General features: G+C 55.4%; 1 protein-coding gene across 1 annotated transcript; it reads left to right on the top strand.

Annotated features, from left to right (window-relative positions):
- Positions 1–1,854: 1,854 nt before the first annotated feature.
- Positions 1,855–9,392, top strand: LOC112960761 (apoptosis-inducing factor 3-like). Its single transcript, XM_026055327.1, has 18 exons — positions 1,855–1,916; positions 2,112–2,221; positions 2,302–2,411; positions 3,138–3,182; positions 3,264–3,345; positions 3,480–3,592; positions 4,024–4,110; positions 4,598–4,689; positions 4,935–5,065; positions 5,661–5,776; positions 6,221–6,292; positions 6,617–6,680; positions 7,145–7,221; positions 7,303–7,420; positions 7,896–7,994; positions 8,505–8,580; positions 9,121–9,225; positions 9,350–9,392. The coding sequence occupies exons 1-18, from the start codon at positions 1,855–1,857 to the stop codon at positions 9,390–9,392; spliced, it is 1,602 nt and encodes a 533-aa protein (XP_025911112.1).
- The last annotated feature ends 2,286 nt before the right edge of the window (positions 9,393–11,678 follow it).

The following is an 11,678-nucleotide window of genomic DNA, read 5'->3' as shown; positions in this document are numbered from 1 at the left end:
GAGCCCAAAAGCTGCTTGTTGGCACCGAGAGAGAAAAAAGCTTCACACCTGTGCCCATCGTGGGCACGCACCGCGCCGGGGCTACACTCACTCGTTATATTGCCCGGCCCTGGCACTGGCCCTGGAGGAACGGGCACCAACAGCTTGCCCACCGCGTGATGCAGCGAGCGGCGTCGCAAATAGCCAGCGTGGGATCGGGTCCCCGGGACCAGCCRGCTCCACCTCGCGCTTGCAGAGCATCCACGTGCACGTCCTTTCCTCCGGGCCGAGCCCACCGCAAGACGCGGCGGAGGATTTTTGTTTGCCCGCTCCCCGCACGCTGGGTTTACGACCGGGCTGTGCTCCAGAAAGCTGGTCCCTGCAAAGCTCTGCCACCGCAAGGGAGATGGTGAAAACACGCCGAGAAACTTTTTCCCCCTAACTTTTGAGGCATATTTTAAGGTTTTCAGACATATTGACTGTGAAATAGAGACAAAAACTGGAGTAGACACAAACAGCGTAGGCATTACTCCCATTTTTGCAAATCCCACTCCGTTGCAAAAATAGCACGGTGGCCAAGGGTAAGTAGCGTACTGCTTTCTGTAAGGCTTAGCTAACGCCTTCRCTGAACAAACAGCACCGGGACCCCGGTGCCTGGCCGTCGGCTAATCAAAATTTGTATGTGCACAAGCAGAATTTGTATTTAAGTCACTTGCAGAGATGCTGAATGCTTCGTACTCGTTAAAATCAGCGGGAGCTGGAAGGRCTCCAGGCCAAAAAATTGAGCTAAATCATTTTGAATGTTATAGAAATGCATAAAAAGGAGTGAAACCATCCCAAAGTGCTGCAAAGACACAGTGCGCTGAGCTGCAGCGCATGTCAAGAAAGAAAAGGGGGTACCAGGCACGCACCGGGGTAAAACTGTTTACCCGMTTTTTGTTGCCCCAGCTGTATTGCGCACGATGCAGCCAAGTCTTCAGACCACGCCTGCATCGCAGTTCCTAAGCGTCCCCAGCACTTTTGCAAGCAGTTTCTAAACGCGGGCGAGCGCAAATAACAACGCGCCGACCAATTGCAGAAAGCAGATAAGCGTTGCGGGCCGGCTCCTTCCCACGCTGCCGCGCTCCTTCCCGGGGCGCCCACCTCCGGCTCCCGCCCGGTGCCGAGGCGTTGCCTAACTTTCCGGGAGCGTTGACCCCGATGCGGGCTGGCGGCGGGCGGCCAGGGCGGCCAGGCTCGCTTTCGCCGGGAGCGCCCGGACGGCGGCGGGACCGCGTGAGTATGCCGCGGTGCTTCCCTCGGGGATGCTGGCGGCGCGGCAGCGAGTCGTCGCTTCTGTGTCTCGCGGCGTTTCTTTTTGCTTGTTCTGCCTGCCACACCGACGCACCCCCCCGACGGAACCTTTTGTGCTCGGTTTTTCATTTTTTTCCTGCAAAACAGAGACGAAAGCAACCTCGCCCCTCAGCCAAGCCTAACAAAGTGCTTGCTAAGGCCGGGAGAGCACTAATGATGGGGTTTTTGCCTCCTTTTTGGGCGGGAAGCCGACTGAGACGGGGGTTACCTGCATTTTTGTCAGCTAGTGCCCATAACAAGCCCGGCGCTGCAGAACGGGCTTCAAATTTGGGGATAAAGGGAGAAAAAGTGGAGAAACGTGCATTTTCTGTGCGGGTCGTTCCCAGGTGTTTGCTGTTATCTGTCATCCCTGCTGTGGCCAGACACCCTGGGGGGGAGCCTCGGCTTTTTGTCCCCAGCCCGGATGGGGGGTGACATCACCCCGGTTTTTGGGGCGAGGAGCTGGTGAGTGCCCAGGGGGAGGCCATGCCCGGGGCGCTGCCATCACCCCCATCCCTCCGCTCGCCCGCAGGCGCCGCCGGCATGGACTGCGGAGACACCGTCACCGCCGAGGTCTGCGAGGAGGCCGACATGCGGGACGGCGAGTGAGCGCCCAGGCCCGGGGGGGGGAAGGCCCAGCGCGGCGCCATGAGGCCTGGGCTGGTGGTGATGGTGGTGGAGGCCGGGGCGGCGTCGCCATGGCGACCGTGCCACCATGTTGGCCCGGCCCGGCTCCCCACCCCGGGGCGCTGCGTCCCCCCCCCAGCCACCCCCCACCTCCCCATCCGCCTCTCCCGCAGGCTCCGGGAGGCCACGGTGGCCGGCCACACCGTGCTGCTGGTGAGGAACGGGACGGAGTTCAGCGCCCTGGGCAGCAGGTGCCCCCACCATGGCGCCCCGCTCAGCAGAGGTAGCCCCCCGCCCCGAGGGCCCCGGCGGGAACGTCCGCACTGATCGCACGGTTCGGGGGTTTATTGCTTTTAATCGCAGGCGTCTTGAAAGGCAAAAGGCTGCGCTGTCCCTGGCACGGCGCCTGCTTTAACATCAAAACCGGAGACATCGAGGAGTATCCTGCCCTGGACTGTCTTCCCTGCTTCAAGGTGAATTCGTGCTCGCACGTCCCCCTCCCGGCTCGCTCCCAAACCTCCACGCTTTCCTGCACTCGTTCCCGCGAGCGCTCGGGGTGCCATTCCCAGCGCCGACCGGGAGGATCCTGCCCCGGTGCCGTGCTCCCGTTACATGTTGCTGCACACGGGATCGTTTCTTGGGGTCGCGTAGCCCCCTGTCCCAAAGCTCCTGGCTGTCAAGGGGGATGCGATACCCCCGGCAGCACTGCATCCCGCACAGCCAGCCCAGCTCTTCTTGGAGGAAAAAAAAAAGAAAAAAGGATTGGTACCTTTTCCTGAGTGCCCCTGGGAGGAGGAGAAAAGCTAGCGAGCTCGTCAGCACCAACAGGAGCTGCCACAGCTCGCCGCGGCGTGACCGAGACCCTTGTCCTGCGGTGTTCAGCTGAGCAGAGCGGGGCCACCACGAACACCCAGTGGCACCTGATCCTTGCTCCTTAGGGCCAGACTCCATCACCCTGCTTCTTCCTGGGGGGTCTCTAGCTTTGTGTCCCAGACACCTTTCCCTCCAGGCTCTAAACTGCGTGGCAGCTCACCGTTATCCCCACTAGCAGCCAAGCCAGACCCCTGCCCATGCTCTCAGTCTCTGCGGGGCCAGAAAGCATGGAGCAGCGTGCCTGCTCGAGCGGCGCCGCTCAGGAGCGCTCCTGCCACCACCCCTTGAGCGCGGCACTGAAACGCACTCTGCTTTCATCCCTGCAGGTGACAGTGGTAGATGGAAAGGTGTTTGTTACAGCAAAAATGAAGGTACTGACCTTACCTGCTGTCACTAAGCACAGCCAGCACCTTGGGCTAGACGTGATTTCAGTATTTCTCACTTTCTTCCAGGATCTTGAAAGCAGCCGGAGGGTGAAGGACACAAGTAAGCGATGCCTTCTCAACCAGGACACGGTGCTGCTCCTGGGGGGAGGTCAGTGATGTGGTCTGTACTCTGCCCTCCCCACAGATGCTGGGAGCTGCCAATCTCTTCTCCAGGGAGGGCTTTCCTCCTCCCTCCTTCCCCAGGGTGATGTGTAGGGGGGCTGAGCTGAGCATCTCTTGTAGGTGTGGCTGCCCTGGTCTGTGCAGAAACACTTCGCCAGGAGGGCTTCACTGGCAGGATCATCATGGCCACCAAAGAGAAACACAGCCCATATGACAGGTCTAAACTGAGCAAGGTTTGTGTGTGGGAAGGGAAGCACTGTGCCAGCTTTCATGTATGATTCAGGGGCATGGCCCGCATTCAGGACCAGGCTGAGTGACAAAATGATCCATTCTGGCAAGCCAGTCAGAGCTCTGAGATACCCGCGAGGAAAGGGGGTATACTTCCCGGCTAATGTCTCACTGCTTCCTCCCAGAAAGTCTTTGATCAAAGTCCACCATAAGTTAGAGGTTTTATCCCCTTCAACTGAGTTCTCCCTGCYAGAGCTGAGCTGATGGCTTTTTGAGGGGGCGACAGGAAGATGATGGGGATGGGGCAGTGTGAGCAGCTGTGAGTCACTAGTGCAGAATTTGCCTCTTATGCAAATGTACTTCCCTGTAAACACTGCAAGAGTGTCACTGGCAGTAGGAAGAAGTGCTTCACTTTACATTTCTGCTTTATTTGCAGGAAATGAACTTGAAGGCTGAGGACATCTACCTGAGGACACCTGAATTCCTTCATGCTCGTGGCATAGAGCTCTGGACAGAGAGAGAGGTGTGAGAGCAGCTCAGATGGGTTCTCAATGCATGGTCCTGTCCCTGCTGTGTGGAGGTGATGCCCACACCTGCAGGCATAATGTTATATTTCCAGAAAGCAGGGCTCTGCTTCAGTACACATTATCTCCTGGGAGAGCACTCCAAGGCCAGTGCTAGGGCCTGTGTGCGTGTTTTGGGTGTAACATCTATCTACACTACACATGGACAGTTGTGCCCATCACATGCAAAAAGGGTGACCTTTGAAACTAGCTTTCTGTGCACCCCTTAGAAGAACCCAGATTTAGTGCTGTGATGTTCAGTGTTCCCAAAGCCTAACACCTGTGGGAAGTGAGAGACAGGACCCCAGCATTTCCTTGTTGTACCTTGGTGTTCAAATATAGGAGATTCAGTCACAGACAAGCAGAACAGATTGATGTGGCAGGACACCAGTGCTGGTGTYGACCAGAGATGCTTGTTTGATCTTCACCTCCTATCTTCTCCTGCAGGCAGTGTCAGTGGATTTCCAGAGGCAGAAGGTCCGCTTCAAGAATGGGTCCTCCCAGAAGTACAATCACCTGCTCATTGCCACAGGCAGCCAGTGAGTGTACAAAATACTTGTCATGTGCAAGATTTCTGACAGGACAAGATGGCTCGATACTGGGGCTTGGAGGTCTTCAGTAGCATCAGGCACTCTAGAGGCGCATGAGAGGGAGGGGAATAGGGGATGAGATGAAAGGATAGGGTGGGATGAGAAGGCCAAGGGATTGCGTGGGTTTGTGTGGCCTCCCTTCCTCCCTGTTTCATTTATGATCATGACACATGTCTGGATTATCTCTCTTTCAGCCCCAACCCCCTGGAAGTCCCAGGTGCAGACCTGCAGAACATATGTCTTCTCCAAACCCCAGAAGACTCTAGCAAGATCTTAGAGCTAGCGACTGGCAAGAATCTGGTGATCATAGGAGCTTCATTCGTAGGTACCAGGCTGGGGTGGATATCAAATCGTTAATGATAGCCTTGAAACTCACTTCTGCTGTGTGTGCAGATTAACTAGRGGCCCTCAGGGAAGGGATGTTCATTTGCTACCTGGCTTGGTCCCTCCCTGGAGTCCTGTAACTAGTGGGGCATGTGTTACCCAGCGTGCAGTAACTCTTTCTTGTGATAGCCAGAAACTTTGAGAGCTGTAAACAGTTCTTGGACCTGGAYGGAGGGAAATGTGAAAAAGTCCTTACAAAAGGGAGCTTATGAAAAGGCTACTGTCCTTTGGAGGAGCTGGACTCCCCAGAAGCACTGGAAAAGGAAGGGGGCAAGGCAAGGAAAGGGGGCTGTTTTGCACACAGCCAGGAGCTTTTCTTTGTAGTTCCTAATATCTGGGTCAACAGTGCATGAGAACAGAGAATTGGGGGTGGGGGAGGCTAAATATATCAGCCCAGAAATGCATAGAAGAGCAGTTAAGTGCTGGCAATACATCAGAGTTGTTCTCTTCATCTAGAAGGGGAAAAGATTTCCAAGGAGGAGGGTGCAGGTTCATGCTTGCAGCAGACTTACGTTGGGCATGTCCTTTGCTTGCAGGAATGGAGATAGCTGCCTTCCTCTCAGATAAGGCTGCTGCCATCTCGGTGGTGGAGAAAAAGGAGTTCCCTTTCCAGAATGTGCTGGGTTCTCAGGTTGGAGGTGTTGCCATGAAGGTTAGGAAATCTGGTGTTAATTTCCAGGACAGAGAACACACACCATCCAAACAGCCTTGTGATCTGCACCAGCCCAGACAATCCAGCCCTTGCTCTGAGTCATAACCTTACATGTCTAGCCACCTTTCTCACATAGGGCTCACCGAAGCGAGCTGTGCGTACAAGGTTGGCCCCAAGCTCCCTCACGCAAGTGTCACATCTCCCCCAGATCAACTACATCACCAAGCCCACTCACACGCTGGTCCTGACCAGGATAGCTGAGCAAAGCCAAGCCGGGCTTCCAGTGTGCCCCGCACCAGCTGGGAGGTGGGGAAACAAATGAAACCTCTCTGCAGCCTGGAGCAGCAGCTCAGCTCCCTGCCTGGGTTTTGACTGGGTACTGCTGTTTTTATCAGCCTAGATTTTCCTAGTGAGCACTTGTACCAGCTTCCTCTTCCTTTACAGATGCTGCAAAACAAGGGGGTGAAGTTTTACATGAAAACAAAACTCTCTGAGCTGAAAGGAAAAGATGGAAAGGTCAGTCATGCCCTTGTGATTCCTGAACCGATAGCTTTAGGGGGAAAACCCCCAAACTGAGGTATATGCCTGTGCCTAGACTCTCTCTTGCCATGTACAGACCCTCACTGCACACAACTCTGGGCTCAAAGGGTACCAGCATGTGTTTATATCTTAGGGGCAACATCTTCATTTTCTCCTATGTACCTAGCAACATGTTAGTTGGACAAAGTGGTTTAAAGTCAAGATCTGAACCTAGGGAAGCAAAGAACCAGGCAGCTGGGAGGCTGTGGGAATTAGSACAGAGTTTTTAGCCCTTTGTTAATAATTCTGCTTCTTTCCTAGGTCACAGAAGCTGTTCTGGACAGYGGAAAGAAAATACCTGCAGATGTGGTGCTGGCTGGAATAGGTAAGAGACTCCAGTTGGGAGAAAGAGGCAGTTTGGGGGATGGGGAAAGCAACCAGCAATCCCAGAGCACTCCAGTCCATTCCCAGGGCACACCATTCCTTGCATCTCTTTCTTACTGTATTATCCAGCCCTTCCTCCTGGCCCCAAACACCTGAGAAAGTCCCTTGCCCRTGAGCAATCACTTGGCAGGAGGGAAGCAGCACTTTCTGTACGACTTTGGCATGCTTGCTGAGCTCTGTAGGTCGCTCCTGTGTTATCAGAGCGCACTTTGTTCTGTGGCCTGGTTTTATTGCCCCTGGATCAGCTAAGCACCAGCCCAAGCACTGGTCACTGCTGCTAGCTGCTCTGGTCCAGGCGGACCGAACAGACACCAAAGGCATGTGCCTGCTGTAGGGGCCTAGGCCAAATTTCCTCCCTGCCTTTGCAGAGCTTTGCTGCATGTGTCCTTGCTCCTTTCCCCACAGGGGCATCTCCCAGTTCAGCATTTCTGAAGGGCACCTCCATTGCCAGGGACAGCAGCGGTGCCRTCCTGGTGGATCTGGTAAGTGCCAGCTGGGTGTCCAGGGTCCTCACCCGGTCCCATTCCCCCCATCATTGCACTAACTGCCTTCTGTCCCCTCAGCTCATGCAAACCAACATCCCAAATGTCTTTGCTGCGGGGGATGTGGTTTCCTTTCCTGTAGCGCTGCTCAATGGGAAGCAATCAAGCATCCATCACCAACAGGTGGCTGAGGCCCACGGTGAGACAGGGAGCTGCCTTGCTTCTAGCTCCCCGTGGAGAGAGGTATCGAGGAAGGGGGGCCGAAGGGACAGCACAACAACAGGATGCGGGGAGCCCTGCCTGCTGGCTACCCAGGCCAAAGCTGGGCAGAAAGGGTCCGTGGCGCGCACACACAAGCATCATGAGTTAGCTATGCGCCCTTGCAGGTAAACTGATCAGAGAGCAGGAGCCTGGCTCCTCACAAACAGCTTACCCAGAGCCAGCCCTGGTGCGAGGGAGAAGGGGAGAGATACCTCTCCAGGCACCCTCTGGCCCAATCTTCAGTGAGTCTAGACCAAGGCATATAACTGCTCCGTCCACATCAGCTCTTAGCTCGAGTGATTTGGGGCACCAAGAAGCCAGAAGGTGGGGTTGGGATGAGCAGGCTTAAGATTCAGCAATTTCTTTGAAGATCTACAAGAAACAAAAATATTTCCTCTGCTGGGTCATCACAGGTCACATTGCTGCCTTAAACATGCTGAAGAAACAGAAGGAACTGCACACTGTCCCCTTCTTCTGGACTACAATGCTTGGGAAAAGCATCCGCTATGCAGGTAGGAGGGAGCAGAGAGATGAGAACAGCTCAACTGGCTCCTAGCTGAGCTGCTTGGATATTACTGGGTCTGGGGTTTGCAAACACGCAGACCTKGTCCAGGCTGTGGGCAGAAGCAGTTACAGAGGTTACCCGAAGCAGTTCAAGCTTTGGACTGGCTGCCACAGCGGGTTTGTGAGCCCTGTTTCTGAGAYCTGGGCCCACAAGATACACAGAGCCCTTGTTCTTTGCTGATCTCTAGTGGCTTAGAAATTACAAAGCAGGAAGAACTTCTCTCTCCAAGCCGAGTAGAGGCTTGGGGTCATGACACAGTCCTCCACCTCCTGGTCCATTCTGCTTGCCTGGGGCCTCTAAACCCACTCCCCATCCCTGGCCCAGCCCCAGCCCAGGCCCTCCACCAGCCAGAGTCACGTCCCTTCTCCCCTGCCTGCACTTGCTGTGGCACTGTGGTGGGACTGGTGGCAGCTGCTGTGCTGGAGCTCCCTGAGCAGGCTGTAATGATCTCTCACAGGCTGCGGGGAGGGATACACGGACACAGTCGTGAAGGGCAGCCTGGAGCAACTGGAGTTCCTGATCTTTTACATCAGGTGAGTGAATCTGCAGCCAGTCTGCACCCTGACACAGCAGCACTCGGGGAACAGGGCCCACACCTCTCCGTAACAACCTGCAGAGCCRCCTTTGGTGGGGATGCAGCTCCATGTCACCCTCCTGTGGCTGCACACCACAGGAGGCCATTGGACCAGCAGTGAAATGATTTCAGAGCATGGAGAGAAAAATGAAGCAGGACAGGCAAGGAGGAGAGACCAAGCTTCGAGCAGCTTCCACGGGAGATCAGATAGAGAGGCCCCAAAACCAAAATGGGAAAGGCTAGCACTCACTGGGACAGAGATACCCACTAGGCAGGGAGCCAGGGACACATCTCCCTCTCCCCCTGCTCTCAGACTCGGTGCCCAGCCTCCAGCAGCACCAGGCGGTCTGCTGCAAGTTGCCATGCATGCTGCAGGATCAGCTGCCTTGCCCTGATTGCTCCAATATACTGCTGGCCTACAGCCACAGCAGCATTGGGATGCTGCCACGCCGAGTTATTTGCTCTGGGGAGATCCACATACTTCTGCTTTCTCTTTCAGGGATGGCTATGTGGTTGCGGCTGCCAGCCTAAACTGTGACCCCATGGTGTCTCTGATTGCAGAAGTTTTATGCTCAGGAAAACAAATCTCTAAAGAAGAAGCAGAGTAAGTGACACCCCGAGCTGTTGGGCCACTCTGCACTGCATTCCCCACACAAGCAGAGAGCCCCCTGAGAGACACGAAGTCAAGATGACTTACTGCAACTCCCCAATGTACCTCTTGTTTTCAGGGCCTGCGATATCACCAGTATACCCTGGCTGACACACACCTAAGCTAGTACGCGCACTGCCGCAAAGGGCACAGAGCCACCCAGGTGTTACCGCTTCTCAGCTCAACATCCTCCCATCCTGGCACAGCAGAAATAAAGGCACAAGAGAAGCTGATCCCAGTTCCTGCGTTTTCTGTTTGCAGTCAACCCTTGGCTCTGGGCTGCTCACTTGCACGCCACAGCCAAAGAAAGCTGGGGCAAAGCAAAGCAGCACTTTCCCCTGTCTCCTGGAGTGGGATCTGCTGCACTGGACAAGGGGAGGATGCCCAAGTCCTGGAGCTCAGCTCTGCTGAGGATCTGAGCAGAGAGAAGGCCGTAAGCCCGTAAATGCACCAGCTCTACCCCCCCTGCCCCCAGCTTGCTGTTGGCAGGAGCTTTCATTCAGCACGCCGGTCACACTGACCTTCTGCTTTCCAAAAGCATGTTTTCCCAGCAAGGGGAGCTGTGGCCAAGGCGAGCTGCGCTCTCACAGCTGGGAACTACATAGCCTGTGTGCAAGAACTCACACCGAATACCTTACCCCTAAGGACAGAGGGCTGCGATACGACCTTTGAGTGAACAGCACCTGCTGGCATCGCTACAGCAGTCTTGAATATTGCATTAGTTTCCACAGAGAGCACTTCCCACCACCTCATAGCAGCCAGAGAGATCCAAGCCTTGCTAGCATAGACACCAACCCCGGTGGCATCCCTTCTCCTGCAGTGTCTGTGCATGGGGGGAACGCTTCGAGGAGGCAGCTGGATGCTGCAGGAAGCACAGGCTCAGTGCTAGAGGAAGGAGTTACTAGATTTTTGCAAAGCAACGGTAAGCAATCTGTGCTTTCTACAGGAAACACTGCAAACGCTGCACTTACTCACTGGTCACATGGCCCTTCGCAAGAGGAAGGGTAAGCCCCGAAAGCAGGGCAAGTTCCCAGAGGAACAACTACTTTGTCAGCCTAAAATCCCTCTGCTTTTACAATGGACATGGGCTAAACATAGCAGAGCCTCTCGGCTCAGCAAATGAGATAGGGTGATGCTGTTTTTGTTTTAAACGCACGCATCTGCGCTCTGGTACCTAATACATGAAGTTCACCTGAAATACCGCATTTTACATTTCCTGACCTCAGCAGACTTCGTGCTGTTGAATTGCTCAGGGCAATTCTCTGCCCTGAGATAGTTCTTTCCCTGGTGAGATGTGGCTATGTTTTTGGCAGAGCACGTCGGTCCTGCATGGTGACAGGAGGAAGGAGCAGATCTGAGCGTTGCAAGAGTAGGGACACCGGTGGAAGGAGCAGGCAGCTCCCCTCCCTATCAAGCCTCACCAGCACCTTGCTGCAGTGCACCGGCGGGGGCTGGGAAGCGCAGCCCRGAGCTGCTCCTCCTTGCCCTGGGGCCATCCTGCATGCACACCAGCTATTTTTTGCCCCTCAGTGCACTCCAGGGCATGCCGAGTGCTGAGCAGGTGCCAGTTACTCTGTATGAACTTGCAGTACAGCAACGAGGCAGCTGCCATAGAAGAGACTGGCTCTGGATCAAACCGGAGGTGTTTTTCCATGATCCTTTCTGAACAGWGATCGATCCGAGTGGGCTCAGCAACTGTGCTCTCTCTGGGTGKCAGCAACCATGAAGGAACTCAGCTTCTGGTAGCCATCAACATGCCAAACAGAGCAGTTTTATATCAGAACAGGCTGGAATGAAGGGCTCCAAGACGAGGAACGGTTAAGATGTGCTCCCTCTCTACCCGCCCAACACTACAGACAGCTAACRGACACCAGGCTGCTTTCTGCACACTGCTGTGTGCCAAAATTYGGTAGCAATCCTGCCCTGGGCATCTGGAGCCTGGACAGACAAGTTTAGTTGAGACTGCGTAGACTCATTTCAGCACAGGACCATTTCTCCCTGCCCGCCCTCTGATCCAGGACAGGCAGCGATCTGTCTGGCAGGCTATGCCCRACAGCAGCATCCAGATGCTCCCGTGCTTCCTGGACACCAAACCAGCCTGGGAGCTGGTGGCACAGGCAGTGCCTCGTTCTGCCCCTACGGCGGGCGTCCCCCTCTGGGAGCGCAGAGGCTCCAGGGGAGTCCTTCCTGGCAGCACGGGGCTGGGAACTGCTCCAGCAATGGGGGGCTTTGCTGCACCACCCAGTGGCCTGACCTGGGAGACATCCCTGGGAAGAGGGCTAGGATGCAGCAAGGAACACGGCCCCAGGGAAGGGCCTCGAGGCGCCCTTCTCGCCTGTCCTTGCAGCACTTCCATACTGACATTTCGCCCGGTACCAAGCTGCACAGAGTTAAACAGCTCCCAATCC

Source organism: Apteryx rowi, unplaced genomic scaffold (assembly GCF_003343035.1).
Source record: "Apteryx rowi isolate R43461 unplaced genomic scaffold, aptRow1 scaffold_99, whole genome shotgun sequence".
Classification (NCBI taxonomy): Eukaryota; Metazoa; Chordata; class Aves; order Apterygiformes; family Apterygidae; genus Apteryx; species Apteryx rowi.
The sequence above is the reverse complement of the archived record's forward strand: the minus strand, read 5'-3'. Positions and strand labels throughout refer to the sequence as shown.